General features: G+C 46.8%; 1 protein-coding gene across 5 annotated transcripts in view; it reads right to left on the bottom strand.

The window, feature by feature from the left end:
• Tox2 (TOX high mobility group box family member 2) overlaps window positions 1-17,193 on the bottom strand; it is a 126,023-nt gene that overhangs the window by 47,783 nt on the left and 61,047 nt on the right. For all 5 annotated transcript variants that reach the window (XM_028868406.2, XM_028868407.2, XM_028868410.2 and 2 more), the window contains exon 3: window positions 1,583-1,828. In XM_028868406.2, coding sequence (XP_028724239.1) covers window positions 1,583-1,828 — 246 coding nt within the window. The remainder of the gene's footprint in view (window positions 1-1,582; window positions 1,829-17,193) is intronic.

The following is a 17,193-nucleotide window of genomic DNA, read 5'->3' as shown; positions in this document are numbered from 1 at the left end:
AGAGGAAACGGGGCTACTGCCTTGTTGAGGGGGGCAACAGGAGAGTGGAGCATACATTCCCATTGAGTTATTACTTAATTATTTATAATGGCTCACTATGCAGTTCAGCCTGGCCTTGAACTCGTGGTCTTCTTGCCTCTGCTTATACCGGGCTACAAACTGGACTATGGTTTCTGAGCAGCTGATGTGGTAGCAAATGCTATCCAGCCCAAACCATGAGACTCTGACAGGGAAGTCAGCTGAGCACCCTGTCCTTCAGCCTCAGGAGTGCTTGTGGCCCAGTCGGACACCCTGGGGGTGGGGCTACTTCATCTTGGATTCACGGTTGGTCCAGCCAGTCAGTGCTCTGCCATGGTTTTCCTCGGAAGACTTAAACAGTTACTCTGCCACAAGTGTGTTAGCTGCCAGTAGGCATAGGCCTGCTGTGTGGAAATGGGGGGGGGGCACAACAACACCCACCAGCACAGCTCCTGTGAAGAAGCACCCGGAAGCCTTTGTCTATCCTCGGCTACGTCAGTCTTTACTGCTTCTGTCACCATTACCCTAAACATGACTGTGAGAGTTATAACTCTAATATTAACTGTGAAGCGATGGGAGGAAAGAGAAACGTGAAGCCCAGTTGTTTAAGCATGGTGCTGGAAGTCCCCCTAAAGTGCCTATTCTACTGACTTCCTGTAGGACTTGAGAGTTCAGACAAGCCGTCATGCTAAAAACACAGAACCCCGCTCAGCATGGGATTCAGGACCTCACGCTGCAGGCTCCCCTGAGCTCTTTCACCTCTGCTGGCTGCAAGTTCTCACTCTCCAGCCCCATAGCAAAAGGAATCCCTTGCTGACTCCACCAGCTCACCAGCCCCTCCACCCTTCCCTTGGCTGTCTGGATCCTGAAGCATCCTTCCCTGCCTCTGTCTGCCTGCTGTGGTTCACCTACCCTCGGTAACCCTCCTCCCTGGCTCCTTATGTGAAACACCCACAGCAGGCAAACAGACCGAGGCAGGAGGTAACCTGTGGTAAGCGGGTGTGGTGGTCCACACCTGCAATCCCAGGACTCAGGAAACAGAGCCAGTGGGCCAGCCTGGGATACAGAGTGAGTTGCCAGCTAGCTAGGACTATAGAGTGTCTCAAAACAAAACAAAGCAAAATAAGGGAACGTAATGGGCGGTCGTCTTGGGCCAAGGGTTGGGCATGGTAGCTGGGAGTGGTGCCTAAGGTGACTGCTGACACTGCTAACCAGACAGAAGCCTCTTCCAGTGAGGGCGATGAAAACATTCAAATGGACTGTACAGCTACCCACTCCTCAGCGTGTGTGACTCGATGGCATGAATATATCTCAATAAATCTGCTAGAAATAAAACTGAGGCTACACTATCAACAACCAATAAAAATCAGTCCCAAGTTGCCGCAGAGCTGCAGAAATAACATTTTCCTCCACGCCACCCCCATACTCTGCAGAGTCCCCCCAAATCAACCAGCGGAACTCAGATCATGCACCGGATCAGGGCTCCTCAGCTCAGCCCTGCCACTTGCTCCCCTCAAGGCCTCCTTTGCTGGAGCCACGGGGCCCGCGTGGGAGATGGACTCACCGTTGGCAGCTGGCCGGACAGCAGGTGGCTATCCTGGGCCAGCATGTTGGACACCATGATGGCTGGGAGATCCATAGCTTGGTATGAGTAGGCAGGGAGCAGACCGTTGGGCGCAAGGCCGTGACACAGCGAGTGATAGCCGGCTTCGTGGTCCCCCAGGTGCAGGAGGGATGGCTCAGGGAGGTTGGGAGGCGTTATAGGAGGAATCTCATAGTCTTCATTGCTCTCGCTCTGGCTGTTGTAGGTCTGAAAACATCAGAGGGGAGGGGTGGGGCGGGGTCAGTGCCTCAAAACCACAAAGCATGTTCCATAGCATCAGTAACAGCAGCAATGGGAACAGTGTCCTTGGCAAAGAGATGACCCCAGTACAAGGCAGAAGGCCTAGTGACCTCCTGACTCAGACTCCTGCTCCACTGCTCCATGAAATCTTTCACTGAGAGTCTGCAAACCAGAGCCTGGACTCCTAGGGAGAGGGTTCCCCTGAACCTGCTCCTGATTGCCCAGCAGATCCAGCCCACGGCCACCTGAGACCCACCCTCCCTCAGCCACCCACTTTACAGCAGTCCAAAGGAGAATGGTCATGTAAGTCAGCAGAGGAGCTGGGGACTGGAGCTTCAGGCAGTAGGAGTCTCCTAGGCATCCCCAGCCCTCTCTTGGTCCTTATCTTGGTGAGGGGTACATATGTCGGTGCAGACTAGCAGTTAACAGACCCCTCTAGGTCAGTCTCATGGGGTCATTTTCACACCCTAATGAACAGGCCCCAAGACAAGGCTAGTAGACACAGTGAGCACCAAATCTAGCTTTCTCCTTGTCGTAACTGTCGCAGGTTTTACCGTAGATCATGAGCACATACTTTGGGCCCTGACTTTGTGGCATAGGTTCTGGGTATGCTTCAGCAGGTGGAGGGACTCCCATTTGTCAGTGTGAGTGACTTTGTAAAAATTGTGCACGGGCTTTAAATTTTTAATTATATTTATTTGAATGTGTCTGTGTGTCTGTGTGTGTGTGTGTGTGTGTGTGTGTGTGTGTGTGTGTGTGTGTATGTGTGTGTGTGTGTGTGTACATCATGGTGGACATGTGGAGGTCAGAAGACAACTTTGTTGGGGACTTTCCACTGTGTGAGTTCTGGATATCAGTCTCAGGTCAGACTTGGTGGCAAATGCCTTTAATCCCTGAGCCATCTTGGTGGCCTCGGATATTTTATTTTAATTTTATCAAATTATTTCCCCCCCTAATCTGCTAAAGGGCTCAGCTGCCCTTCTCATGTTCGTCTAGCTAATATCATAACAAATTTGTCCTTTTTTAAAATTTCACTTCCTTCCTCCATCCTTTCCTTTTTTTTTTTTTTTTTTAAATCCAGAAATGGTTTACTCTGTAGCCCATGCTGGCCTTGAACTCCCCTGAGTGCTGGGGTCATAGGCATGTTGAACATCCTGCATCCCTAGAACAAACCCTGCTTGGCTCTGATCTGTCACTCAATTTTTGCAGTGTTAGACTTGGTTGGTTAGGACCTTCGAATCAGGTTCACGTGCGGGATTAGCTTCTATCTTCCTGTCTGCTACTGCCCATGCCTGGTGTCGTTATCATCCTGGGGAGTCAGCTTTCCCTCTTCATATTCTGGATATTAGACCCAACAGACGACAGCTATGTGAACTGGAAGACAGAGCTGAAGAAACTATCCACGATCCACCAGAGACAGACAGAGAGAAGTCACGGACACAAAGGCAGATGTCTCGTGGATTCTGTTTTAGTGGACCAGAAGAATACCAGAAGAGGTGATAGTTGAGGGTATTCCAGAAGCAGTGAAGGAGACCAGAGGTATTTGTGGGTAGGAGGAAACCTTCATTAACGTGTATGTGCAGAGAAGGAAAGACAGGCCTGAGCCACAGGGGCACGTGGGACTGAAGAGGTGGCTGGGAGGCAGAGAGCTTGCTTAGCACTTGTGAGGTCCTGGGCTCTATCCCCAGAGGGAGGAAGGACATGGTTTGTTGTTTGGTACTGCTCTGTGAATCCAGCATACAGATTCATCAGCTAGGCATCCCCTGAAGTCTAGCGCTGTGCTGCTCTCAGGGACTGATGATGAAGCCATGAGTTTAGGGAGGTCTGGGTAGAGCTGTGACAGAGCAGGGACACATGGCATGTTCCTCATGTTCCTGAGACACCATATAGGAAACTTGGAAGAGTGAAAATTGCCTTTTACAGCCAGAGACGCCAACATCGCCTCTTGCTCACTGGCTCCCTCTGTAGGGCTATTGTGGAGTTACCACACAGATGGACAAACTAGTCTGGAAGAGGTGGCCACGCCTACCTGCTGGCTTCCCTTAGCTTTTTTCTCCAGTTAGAGTTTGTCCTGGTTAGCCCTGGGTCTCCTCTCCTTCTTCCTTACACTCCCTTCCAGATGGCCTTAGGAACCAGGTGTGCAAAGTCCTCTAGATGTCACATTCATCCTTCACTTCTGGTTGCCGAGCACCACAGCTGGACATCTCGACACCCACCCTTCCTCTACCTTGCACCCATGTTCTCCGACTGCACTAGATGATGCCACTCTCCATCCACAAACCTGACACTCCCTTTCACTCACCTCCCAACTCCAACAAAACTGCTCCAAAATACCTTCAAACTCTACATAGTCCACTACCACCTCTCACCCCACCAGTGGACAATAATGACAACCTCCTCCTGGGCCCCCACAGCCCTCTCTTGTCCCTCTACTCCCTCCTGTAGCCAGAATGATCTCTAAAGAGAATCATCCTGCCCCTGCCCCACAACTTGTGGTGGGGTGATAGAACTCAACGGATCCCGGGCTTTCTAGCCCAGGCTCAGAGGTCTCAGCAACACCTCACACCAACCGAGAGCCTGCCTGGCACCATTGGGCACTATTATGATCTCTTTGTGATGAGGAAGTGTGGTCCAGCCCAGGGCCACGACAGTCTAAGTGGGACAAGGAAACCCTCATTCAGGCCTGGGGAGGTTTGTCCCAGGCTCCAAGAAGGAAACACTGGCCCACTTGGTGGCACCTTGTGGTGACAGGCAGACAGGCACTACTATGGTGGGCAAGTATAGGGGATGATAAGGGAGAGAGAGAGACAAAATGGTTCATGTCCTGTGGACAGAGGGATTTCTGAAGAGGTGAAAGATGTTAGGAGCAGGCTGAGGTGGGTGGCTTCACTGCCACCCAGGGCTATGGTGACGTCTGGGCCTGGGCTCCTGCTGGGGCCCATGGCTGGGTTAAGGCTCTGATGCAGCTGCTGTCTCTGTTGATGTCCACGCTGCTGATACCACCAAGGGCAGAGAGGATAGGGCTGCACAGAGTTGGCCCCGCCCCGCACTGACTAAATGCTAGCACTGGTCCTACTCCTCACCATCTGAAGCACTCAGGGGAGAGGTTCCTATGCCTTCCCTGGACTGCACAATAGAGCTGACCCTGTTCACATAAGCATGGGCAAACTGGCCCTGAGGGCATGAGAATGGGAGAGCAGGTTATAACCCCTCTCATATGCCATGGGGTGGCATAGATGAGGGAAAGATTCCCTCCTCACCCCACTCCTCACCCCCTTCGGCAGGTGGAGGGCCTGACCCAACCTCTCACCATCTGCAGCACTTGGGAGAACAGGCCCTGCACCTCAACTGGGCAGCACAATAAAGCCAACCCTGTTGGTGGAGGTGTGGGTGAGTCAGCCCCAAAGTTGTGGACATGGGAGAGCTGTCCCCATTACTCATCTGCCTTGTGGCAGCTTGGGCGAGGGAGAGATGCCCTCCCCCATCCCGCCTGTCAACACCTGAGGCAGAAGGGACAGCTGGCCCTGAGGTCGTGAGAGCAGGAGAGCTCTCCTTGCCCCCCTACCAGCTGTAACACTCAGGGGAGCAGGCCCTGTACCTCACCTGGGCAGCAAGGTAGAGCTGACCTTGTTGGTGGAGGTGTGGGTGAGCCAGCCCCCAAACTGTGACCCTGGGAGAGCTTTCCCCATTACTCATCAGTCTTGTGGCATGGGTGGGGAAGAGATACCCCCCATCAATGCCTGAGGCAGGTGGGAGAGACGTCCTTGGCCCCCACCAGCTGCAGCGCTCGGGAGAGTAGCCCCTACACTTCACCTGGGCAACACAGTAGAGCTGCCCCTGAAGGTGTAGATGTGGGAGAACCAACCCTGAGGATGTGAAAGCAGAACTGACTCTGCCCCTTGCTCATCACTGTAAGGGGTGAACTGGCCAGGGCAATGCTGGACAGCGCACCCTGGTGGCCAAGGCAAGGGAGAGCTGGTGAGCTGACCAACCCTGCAACTGCCCAGAACCAGGGTTATCTCTGTTGGCCCACCCCGGCATCTGTCCCATCTAAGATCTGCTGGAGCGTAGGGGAGGGGCAGTGCTGTGGACCAGGGCTACAGGATCTCCAAGACACAGGGCCCAGTGGGATGCCCAGGAAGAGTCCACTGAGGGCCCAGTGCCGATAGTGCAGCAGAGACCAGGGGCCTCGAACCAGACCAATGATTCTTTCCAATAGACGCCTGCATGCAAAAATGCATGGATAAAGGGGTTTACTGTGTCACATAAGATTTTCCCCCCCTCCCTCCCTCCCTCCCTCCCTTCCTCCCTTCCTTCCTTCCTTCCCCCCCCTCTTTTTCTCTTAAATTTTATTTTATTTTGGGGTGGGGTGGGAGGTGGGTGGGATGGGGAGGCATGATGTAAAGACACAAAGAATAAATAAAAGAGAGAGAGAGAATCCCCCCAGTCACTCGCTCTGCAGATGCTGACAGCTGCCCTGTTGCTATCACTATAGCTAACATTTTACTGCACAAAATCACGGTTCAGTTATGACATTTTCACAGAGATGTATCATTGCACATTTCTTTTTTTATTTAAATTTTTTTTATTTTACATACCAACCACAGTTCCCTCCCCTCCTCCCACTTCCCTCCCCACCCCCCATCCACTTCTCAGAGAGGGTAAGGCTTCCCTTGGGAAGTCAACACAGGCTGGTATATCAAGGGAGGCAGGACCAAGCCCCTCCCCACTGCATCAAGACTGAGCAAGGCATCCCACCATAGGGAATGGGCTCCAAAAAAGCCAGTTCATACCCCAGGGATAAGTCCTGGTCCCACTGCCAGGGGCCCCACAAACAGACCAAGCCACACAACTGTCACCCACATGCAGAGGACCCAGTTCAGTCCCTTGCAGGCTCCGCAGCTGTCAGTCCAGAGTCCGTGAGCTCCCACTAGCTCGGGTCAGCTGTCTCTGTCACTGGACCTTTCTGGTTCCTTTCCTCTCCCAGCTTAGCCCCTGTTTCTACTTCCATGTTACATATATATGCATATGTATATATATATAATTAAATTTAAATTTCATATGTGAGATAAAATAAGGGATATCTGTCTGAGTCTGGATATTTAACACAAGGCGCTCCAGTTCCTATCTTTTCCCTGTGAATGATGTCACTTCATTCTTCATGGCTGAGTAACTCTGCCTGTGCCACGTTTTCCTTACCCACCATCTAGGCTGGTTCAGTGTCTTTTCCATTGTTAGTCATGCTCCCTGAATGCATGGCTATGATGGCTTAGATTCCTTCAGGTGTACATCCAGGAACCCCACTGTCTTTGGGCTCAAGACCTTAGTCTCAAACATGATCATGTAAGTCCTCCCATGGCCTGGCTGTTGCCAGCTTAGGGCTGCCACCCTTGCTGCTCTAGGCAGAAGTCCAGTGCCTTAAGGGACCTTTCCAAGGACACAGAACAGGTGTCAGCTGACCACAGGCTCAGCAGTCTCACTGGTGTATCCTTAACATCTGTGCCACAGGTCCATGCCCTGTGACTTGGTGCTTGTCTTTGGCCTCACCACCAAGATGGTTGGAGGGCCAGCTGTATAGATAGAACCAACTACGGGTATCACATCACTCCAGGATGCAAAGTCCCCCGGCCTGCCTTTCTGTTCAGATTCGCCTCCTCCTAGATTCCTCAACTGTCCAGCCCATCCTCTGGAAAGACACCTCCAAGGCCCACACCCCGGCCCTTTTGCAAGTCTCCTATAGTACTCAATACCTCCTACAGCTATTTGTGGCTCATCTTTACCTTCAACTTGTATATTCCTCCCCCAAAGCCTCAGGCTCCATGATGGCTGGAGTTAAATCTCTTTTGTTCTCAGTACCTAGTACAGTGATTGGCACCTAGAAAAAACTTGGTTACAATGAAGTAAATGAGCTCACAGAATGGTCCACCTCAGACTCTAGGTTCAAGCCTCGCCCAGGTGTTTCCGTATCTGTCTCTCCGAGCAGACTACTGTCCCTTGGCTATCCGTGTCTCACACTACTGAATGCTACTTCCTTCCTGTCCTCCAACATCCAGAACAGGTACGGACACAGGGCAGGATGCCAAAGAATGCCAAATGATCACAAAAGTTCATTCTTTTAAATCCAAGCCAAAATCCCCAGGCTCTGGAACACACCCAATCAACCAGAAGTCTTTTAGAAAACTAAGCATGTGTTGTATCAAAATATTGAAATAACACAATCATGACAATTCCTCTAAAGGAGAAAATAGCACACTTAAAAATAAGCATGCAAACACACATTTGTCTCTTCCGGGTGTAGTCAGATCTCCAATGCCTGAGCACAAACCTGCCTATCCTGGGGCTGATCTACACTGAGTCTCCACTGTGTGCCTGTCTCAAGTTCTGGCATTTCCATACACTCTCCCTTTAAACATGCCTGCTCTGAAAAGACGTGACTAGAGCCTTTGTTTTTCAGACAGGGAGAGCAGAGCACAGAGCTTAAAGAAGGGATCTTGTAGCCAGAATCTGACTCAGGCCTGATGAGTCTGACTCATTCCCCACACTGGGTCAGACGCCTCTTGCAGACCCAATTCCAGGCCCTGCTGTGCAAGAGATCTGGCCCTTACCATGCTTACTCTGCTACTCACCGTGGGGACCTCATGAAAATCCAGAGAGTGGCATCAAGATGCCAAAGAGTCCCAAGAGATCTGGTACACACAGAAAAACAGCGTCAGATGTATTTTTCATGTCCCAGATCAAGGAAAGGAAGAGTGTGGGCCCATTTGAATGACCTGGGACTGGCTATAGGGTCAGAGGAGAGCAGATCACCCCTGGAATCTCTGGGGTGAGGGGTCTTGAAGCCTAGCATATTATATATTTTGTTTTATTTTATAAGGATCTCATGTATTCTTGACTTTACCATATAGCTGAGGGTGACATTGGATTTCTGATCTTCCTACCTCCATTTCCCAGTGTGCTGGGATTATAGATGTGCTCCTATTATCTATCTATCTATCTATCTATCTATCTATCTATCTATCTATCTATCTATCTATCTATCTATCTCTCTCTCTCTCTCTCTCTCTATATATATATATATATATATATATATATATATATATATATATATATATATTATACAGGTCATGTTTATGTAGGACTGGGAGTGGAACCCAGAGATTCAGGCATAACAAGCAAACATTCTATCAGCTGAGCTAGATTCTTAAATTGTGGGTCACAAAGGCTTATCTGTAAAACACTTGACAACAGTAAAAAGACTCTGACCATGAAAAACCAAAACTGAACTCGGAATCAAACGCATGACAGATCTTGGATGTTCCTGGCAGCTGGTACCCGTGTTGCACTGCACGACTTCACTGCAGCCTTGGTTCTGAGCACACAACCTGTGCACTTCATACTGTTTGCAAACCAGCACCACCAATGAAGTTTGCTTAAAACACCTCAGTCCAAATCCAGGACTACTCTGTGCTCTGAGCTATGACTTTCTTATTCTACAGTCTTCTGCTCCTACTGAAACATGACAGTTTCTGGAAAACAAGGATGTTAGTGTCTTTCCACCCTAGTTCCTTGGCATGTAAGCATCAAACTAGTATACTCTGGATTATACTGTGTAGGAAACTTTGATTTTTAAAATTTACTATTTGAGTTACCGACTTGAATTTTAAAAAAATGTTCAATGAATTTGGCTTGGAATTAGGGGAGAATTTCCAACAATTTATTTTCTTTTCTTCTTTTTTTCTTTTAAGGGAGGCAAGATTATATTTTGGTTATGATTTCAGTCCATGTTCACTGGGCCTTGTTGCTTTGGGTGGTGAGGTAGGACCTCACAGTGGAGAATGCCTGGCAAAGGGACATTTCTAACCTCATGGTGGCCAAGAAACAGAGAACAAGAAAAGGGGTGAGGTCCCAACATCCTCTTCAAGTACATCTTCCATGTATTAGTTCCCAACAATTTCTGAAATAGCCCTAAACATATTTCTGCTGCTGTGTACTATGCGTTTATGTGAAGTGTATGCTCCTCAAAACAACCATCCACTCCAACAGACACTGAAGATGGTCTGTGTCCTGCAGTATCAACCATTCAGTCAGGATCCAATTCTTCATGTAAAAATAAATACACTCATCCATCTCATTAATATGCAAATTTTCCTTTGTCTTTAATAAATAATACTATTAAATGGACTGTTTTCAAATAAATTGCTTAGTGATTTACTATCAGTAACTTTGATTTGTACACACATTTTATATACATATATAACTGGGGTTGTGGGAAATGTTCTTGAGTGCAGTGGGTCATGAATAGAAACTCTCAGGAGCCCAGACTTAAAGCACCACAGGCTGGAGGTGTAGAGGGCATGAAGAACAGGCTTCTGGCTGTGCTGAAGCTACCAGAGGAGGGACTAAATCCGAAGCCTATCAGCAATCAGCTAGCAATTCCACCAAATTCTTAGACTAAGCTTAGTCCCCACCATAAAATGAAATGCCAAGTTCTGAAGCACTGTCTTAAGCCAACCTTTATGGAAAGATCCTCAAAGTTAGAGCCTCAAGGATGAAACATGAACCCAAGAGATACTAGACACAGCATCAAGCTGAAAACCACCACAATGTCTGTCAATCTAACTTGATGGCTGTCCAGTATGTCAGTCTAACTTGATGGCTGTCCAGTCTGCCAATCTAACTTGATGGCTGTCCAGTCTGCCAATCTAACTTGATGGCTGTCCAGTCTGTCAGTCTAACTTGATGGCTGTCCAGTCTGTCAATCTAATTCAGTGGCTGTCCAGTCTGTCAATCTAACTTGATGGTTGCCCAGTCTGTCAATCTAACTTGATGGTTGTCCAATCTGTCAATCTAACTTGGTGGCTGTGCAGTCTGTCAATCTAGCATGATGGCTGTCTAGTCCTTAATCTAACTTGGTGGCTGTCCAGTCTGTAATCTAACTTGGTGGCTGTCCAGTCTGTCAGTCTAACTCAGTGGCTGTCCAGTAAGGGTTGCTGAGATGGGAGTGTAGCTTTAGATTAAGTCAGACCCACAGGAGTAATCCAAACTTTATTGGAAGGGGTCACTGACATCAAGGCATCATTTAGACTGCAAGGAAAGTTGTAGTTTAAATATATTTGTTACACTGACTAAAATTTATTGAGGCACCAGACAATGTTCAGCAGCCACAGGTACATTCACAATGTGGCACAATGTCCGCTCTATCTGGTGCTTAAACGTTTTTATCACCTCAAAGTAAGACTCCATCCCTATAGGCATTCTCTCCCTGCTTCCCTTGGGCCCTCAACCATTGGGGTTCACCTATTTTCACTCCGCCTCTAAGAATTTACCTATTCTGGCTATTTTTAAGTAAATGGAATCTGGCTTCTTTTACTTTGCATTATGTCTTTGAAGTTCACCTACATTCTACTTAGAATAAAGTTTACATAATGTTCATTTAGCAAAGAAGTGTTTTGAGATTTATAATGCATATCAGAGCCTTTTTCTTTTTGTGGTCATAAAATATTCTACTATATGGATTCGCTACAATTTGTTTATTAATCCACTAACAGGCATTAAATCTCTTTCTATCTTTGGCTACTGTGAGTTGGGTAGCTGTGGTGATATATTGTGTACCCTAATAAAGCTTGCCAGAGGATCAGAGGACAGAGCCAGCCACTAGATTAGACATAGAGGTCAGGTAGTGGTGGCACACACCTTTAATACCAGCACTTGAGATCTCATGCCTTTGCTTGGGAAACATACACACCTTTAATCCCAGGAAGTAATATGGCAGGGCAGAGAAAAGTATATAAGGCATGAGGAAAGAAGAACTCTCTCTCTCTCTTTCCTTCGAGACAGGGTTTCTCCATGTAGTTTTGGTGCCTGTCCTGGATCTCGCTCTGTAGACCACGCTGGCCTTGAACTCACAGAGATCCTGCCTCCCAAATGCTGGGATTAAAGGTGTGTGCCACCACTGCCTGGCTGGAACTCACTCTCTATAGATTGAGGATTTTCTAGAGGCAAGAACTAGTGGCTGGCTGTTCTGCTTCTCTGATCTTTCAGCTTTCACCCTGATATCTGGCTCTTTTTTTTTTTTTTAATTAAAAGACTAAGATTCAAACAACAGGTAGCCATGAACAAATGTATACATAACTCCGTTTGAGTATATTTTTCAGATTTTTTTCACATGTGCATACATAGGAATGGAATTGCTAGGTCATGGGTTAATTTTGTTTGACTTTTGAGAAATGGTCCTGGGACTTTTCCACAGTGCCAGCATATTTTTATAGTTCTGATAACATTTTGTGATGGTTTCAATGTCCCCACATCTACAGCACCAAGATTTTTAACAGTTTTGTGATAACCATCTTGGTGGTATGAAGTAACAACCACTTGTGGCTTTGATTTGTGTTTTCCTAAAGACTGATGGCATTGACTATCTTTGCATGTGTTTCTTGGCCATCTGAATCTTTAAAGGAATGTCTATCCCAGCCCTTTGTCCCCATTTTAGGTTGTGACAAAGAACTGAAATAGAGTCGTTCCAATTTAATTTTTGATGATGTAAAACCTATCCCTTTCTTGTTGTCCATAGTTCTGATATCATATTCAGTAATCCACAGCCCTGATAGTTGCATCATTGAGTGTGGCATGAGATAGAGTCCAACTTCGTTATTTTGCATGTGACTGCTCACTTGTTCAATGTCATTTGGTGACATTGTTCTTTCCTTATTGAGGTACCTCTGCCAAAACTCAATGGCCCATGGATATATGAGTTGAACCTTGGACTATGAAGCTTATTCCATTGATCGACATGTTCTTATCCAAAGATCATGTTACTTGTGCTTAGAGAAATTTGCCACTGTGAGTCTTTGAAATGCCACATGAATTTTCAGATTTTTTTTTTCATTTCTGAAATAAAAGTGTCCTGGTTAGTTTTATTATCACCTTGACACAATCAACAGTCACTCAGGAAGAGGGGTCTCAACTGAGGGATTACCTAGATGTTTGCAGTGGGGTTGTCTTGGTGTCTGACGTGGAAAGAGCCAGCCCACTGTGGGCGGTATCACCCCTAGGCAGGTGATCCTGGGTTGTATGAGAAAGCAAGCTAAGCGTGAGCCAGAGGGAGCAAGCTGGTAAACAGCACTCCACATTTTCTGCTTCAGTTCCTGCTGGAATCCCACCCTAGTTTTCCTCAGCTATAGATTGTAACCTGAAGGTGTAAGCCAAATAACCCCTTTCTCCCCCAAGTTGCTTTTGGTCCTGGTGTTTATCACAGTGACAGAAAAGCGAGCTAGAACAAAGGGTCAGTGGGAATCCGACAGGACCTGCATTGAACAGGTAGGTGTCTTGGGCATCCATGATCTCTTCTAGTGGCCACACACAGGGAGGGCAGCGTCCCTTCGCTGTACAGGTCTTCAGCGCCTTTCAGCGGTCTTTTATAGCTTCCCATTTATGACTCTCCCACTTCCTTGGTTAAAGTTATTTCTTCTCATCTTCTTATTCTGGTGCTGTTGCCTGAGGAGAGTTCTTCTTAGTCTCGTTTTTAAGCTGTTTATTGTTGGTTTATAGAAACATAATTGATATTCCCATGCTCCTTTTATACCCTGACACGTTGCCAAGTTCATTTATTAACTACCTTTTATAATTTTAAGGGAAAGCAGAAAGTTCATACCACTGAAGGAACAAAAAGAAAGGAGAGAGAGAGAGAGAGAGAGAGAGAGAGAGAGAGAGAGAGAGAGAGAGGGAGGGAGGGAGGGAGGGAGGGAGGAAGGAAGGAAGGAAGGAAGGAAGGAAGGAAGGAAGGAAGGAAGGAAGGAAGGAAGGAAGGAAAGAACTTGCTCAACTACAGCCTGAAAAGGTCCAAGAACTAACTACAATGGTGCTCAGAAAGACCCTTCTTAGGAATGGCGGCTGGGCGATGAAGAGCAGCCACAAGGAGTCCTCAGAAACCCAACTGACTTCCTGAGAGATAAAACTCGATATTCTGATTTTAAACAAATGAGTCTAGCAGATAACGTTTATAACAGACATACTCCAAATAAAATGACAGGAACAGTTAAAAATAAACAGATGTTATCAGGCAAATAAAAAGTAATGTGACAAAATTAATAGCAAATTAAGGACAAATTCAGAGCGAAACATATTAAAGAGACTTGGAGGAATACTTCTGCTGATAAATGATACAGTCTATGAAGAAGTGACGGACATAAACTTTATGAACATTGATAAACTACAGGAGCGTAAAATGTTAAAAGCCATTAAATGTATAAAACTAAACCGGCACTGGTGACACACATTTGAAATCCTAACATTCAGAAGGCTGAGGCAGGAGCATTGTGAATTCCAGGCTAGCCTGGGCTATGTAAGGCTCCATTTAAACAACAACACAAATAAATAACAACAACAAAAACCCAGGCTAAAACCATAAACAAAGTGAGACACTTTAACACGTCTCTTGGACAAGTCAACCAGAAAGAAATGAGTTAGGGGGATGGAAAGATGGCTCAGTGGTTAAGAGCACTTGCTGATCTTACAGAAGACTCAGGTTAGGTTTCGAGGTCACAACCATATCTAACCATTGGTTTCTGGTGATCCAACCCCCTCTTCTGACTGAAATTATAGAACTATTACCTTAATGAAACCTGAGATGTGAACCATGGGAAATTGATACCATTTCCTTAACCACTTTATTAGAAGAAAAAAAAAAGGCAAGACAAATGGATTCAACACTCAATTGAAGAAGGGAAAAACAGAAAAAAAAACTAAATAAAGCAACAGTCAATAGATGAAAGAAAAATGAAATAGAAAACACATCTTAGATAGGAAATAAAGGATAGAGTTAGTTTCTTGAGAGAAACTAACAAAACCTCGACTAGGGGCTGGAGATACGGCTCAGTGTCTGAGCTGGTTGCTGCACAAGCAGAAGGACCTGAGTTCGGACCCACAGCCCCCGTGTAAAATGCTGGGCATGGCGCTGTGTGTCTGTAGCCCCTGCGCTGGGGTCAGTGAAGACAGGATTGCTGGACGAAACACTGCGCACCCATTCGTCTGCTGATGGACACCTAGACTGAATCAACATCTTGGCTATTGCAAACTGGGTTCCCGTGACACAGATGTGCGGGCATCTCTGTGGGATGCTGGCTTCAGGTACACACATACATCTTCTAGTTTCTTTTCTGTTGCTGTGTGAAATACATCAAACAAAAGCATCTTAGGGGAGAAGAAGAGTTTACTTCAGCTTACAAGTTACAGCCCATTGTGGAGGGAGGTCAAGACAAGAACTCAAGCAGGAACTTGAAGTAGAAACCATGTAGGGATACTGCTTGCTGGCTCACTCAGGTTCAGGTTCAGCTTAACTTTTTCTTTTCTTTTCTTTTCTTTTCTTTTCTTTTCTTTTCTTTTCTTTTCTTTTCTTTTCTTTTCTTTTCTTTTCTTTTCTTTTCCTTCTTTCTTTCTTTCTTTCTTTCTTCCTTCCTTCCTTCCTTCCTTCCTTCCTTCCTTCCTTCCTTCCTACCTTCCTTCCTTCCTTCCTTCCTTTCTTTCTTTTGTGGTTTTTCGAGACAGGGTTTCTCTGTGTAGCTTTGCTCATTTCCTGGAACTCGCTTTGTAGACCAGGCTGGCCTCGAACTCACAGAGATCTGCCTGCCTCTGCCTCCCGAGTGCTGGGATTAAAGGCATGCGCCACCACCGCCTGGCTCAGCTTAACTTTCTTAAACAGTCCAGGACCACCTGTTCAGGGAATGGCACCACCTACAGTGAACTGGACCTTCCGACATTAATTAACAATGAAGGCAGTTCTCCACACACATGTTCATTTGAACCAATCTGATCTGGGACATCCCTTAATTGAGACTTCCTTCTCAGGCGGCTCTAAGGCTGTGTCAAATTGACAGGTAAGGCTAATCCAGGCAACAGAGTAACCTTTAATGCTGTTCTCTTTCTCTCTAAATGTGTCCTGGATGGGACATTAGGTTATGTGACCACCTGCCACCCACCACTTTACCAAGAAAACCCTGCACCCTGTGGGTGCATCTCAGCTGAAGGACTGTAGCACAATTCACCATTGCCCAGATCTGTTTTCCCAACAAGGAAAATGTTAGCGTATTCAAACTCCATCAACTAGAGTGAATGTCCCAACCCTTTAAAACCCCTTACCATGCCTGCAGGGGTCTTAAAAATTCTGCAGGGAATGAAACGTGGTTTTGTCAAGCTTGTCTCTGTCCATAATGCCCAAGTCAAGATAATACCCCTGTGTCACCCGCCTCAGAGATAGTTATTAGAATCTTTCTGATCCACGGCTTACAAGCACATCAGATACAGAGTCGGGGCGATTATGCCTGCTGGCTGGCCTGCCGCCTTCCTGCACTCAAAATGCTTCTTGATAAAATAAATAAAAAGCAAAGCCTGTATTATAAATTAACCAAATGAGAGCGGGAAAGCTGTACTATGCAAATCCAATACAGACTCTGTATGATGTGGGGGAGGGACATGGCATCTGTTAACCCTTTGTTCACTGGCAGAACCTGGCTCAGAGGAGTATGTCCAACACTCTTAGATACTGCCAGCCTCAGCTGCTTCAAGGCTGTCCCTGGCCCTTACGTGCTTGGGTCGGCACAGACAGATATGAGACATGAGCTTTGTTTAGTGATGCTGTATATGGGAACCTTGAGTTCTGGCTCAAGAAATTATCAGACTCAAAGGTTCACAGGGCTTCCTGGGTGATTTACCAAGGGCTCTGGAAAGATGGGTGGCTGTTGGTTAGGTTTAGGGCTTTCTTTGTTAGGAAGACCTAGTCCTAGGAGAACTCAGTTGGCTCGGGTAATCTGGGGGCCGCAGCATGGGAATGAGACATTGCAGTCTGAAGAGGAAGCCACCATTCTGCAGAGAAGGACTCTCACTGCCATGGATAGGGAGAGAAATTCCTTTGTTCATTTGTTTGTTTGAATAATACTTGAGATTTGTGAACAACTGTTTTTCTTGTGTGTACTTATGTGCACCACATGTGTTCGGTGCCTGTGGAGACCAGAGGAGGGCATTAGATTCTCTGGAACTAGAATCACAGACAATATTGGGAGCTGGGAACTGAACCTGTGTCCTCTGGTAGAGCGGCCAGTGCTCCTCACTGCTGAGCCATCTCTCCAGCTCCTATTGGTTCGAATAACATTTTTTATAATCACATATTCTCCTGTCTCGTGGCACTTTTCCTTGGGTGTACTAGATGAAGGCTCAGTAAACTTCCTCTGCAAAGGTCCCGCTAATAAATATTTGAAACAACTATTCAACGTTGTTATTGTAGCATGGAAACAGCCACAGATGATAATAAAAGTAATGAGTGGGGCTGTGTTCCAATAGAG

This window comes from Peromyscus leucopus, chromosome 4 (assembly GCF_004664715.2).
Source record: "Peromyscus leucopus breed LL Stock chromosome 4, UCI_PerLeu_2.1, whole genome shotgun sequence".
NCBI classification, from domain to species: Eukaryota; Metazoa; Chordata; class Mammalia; order Rodentia; family Cricetidae; genus Peromyscus; species Peromyscus leucopus.
Note: the sequence above shows the minus strand (reverse complement) of the source record. Positions and strands in the feature narration are given on the sequence as shown.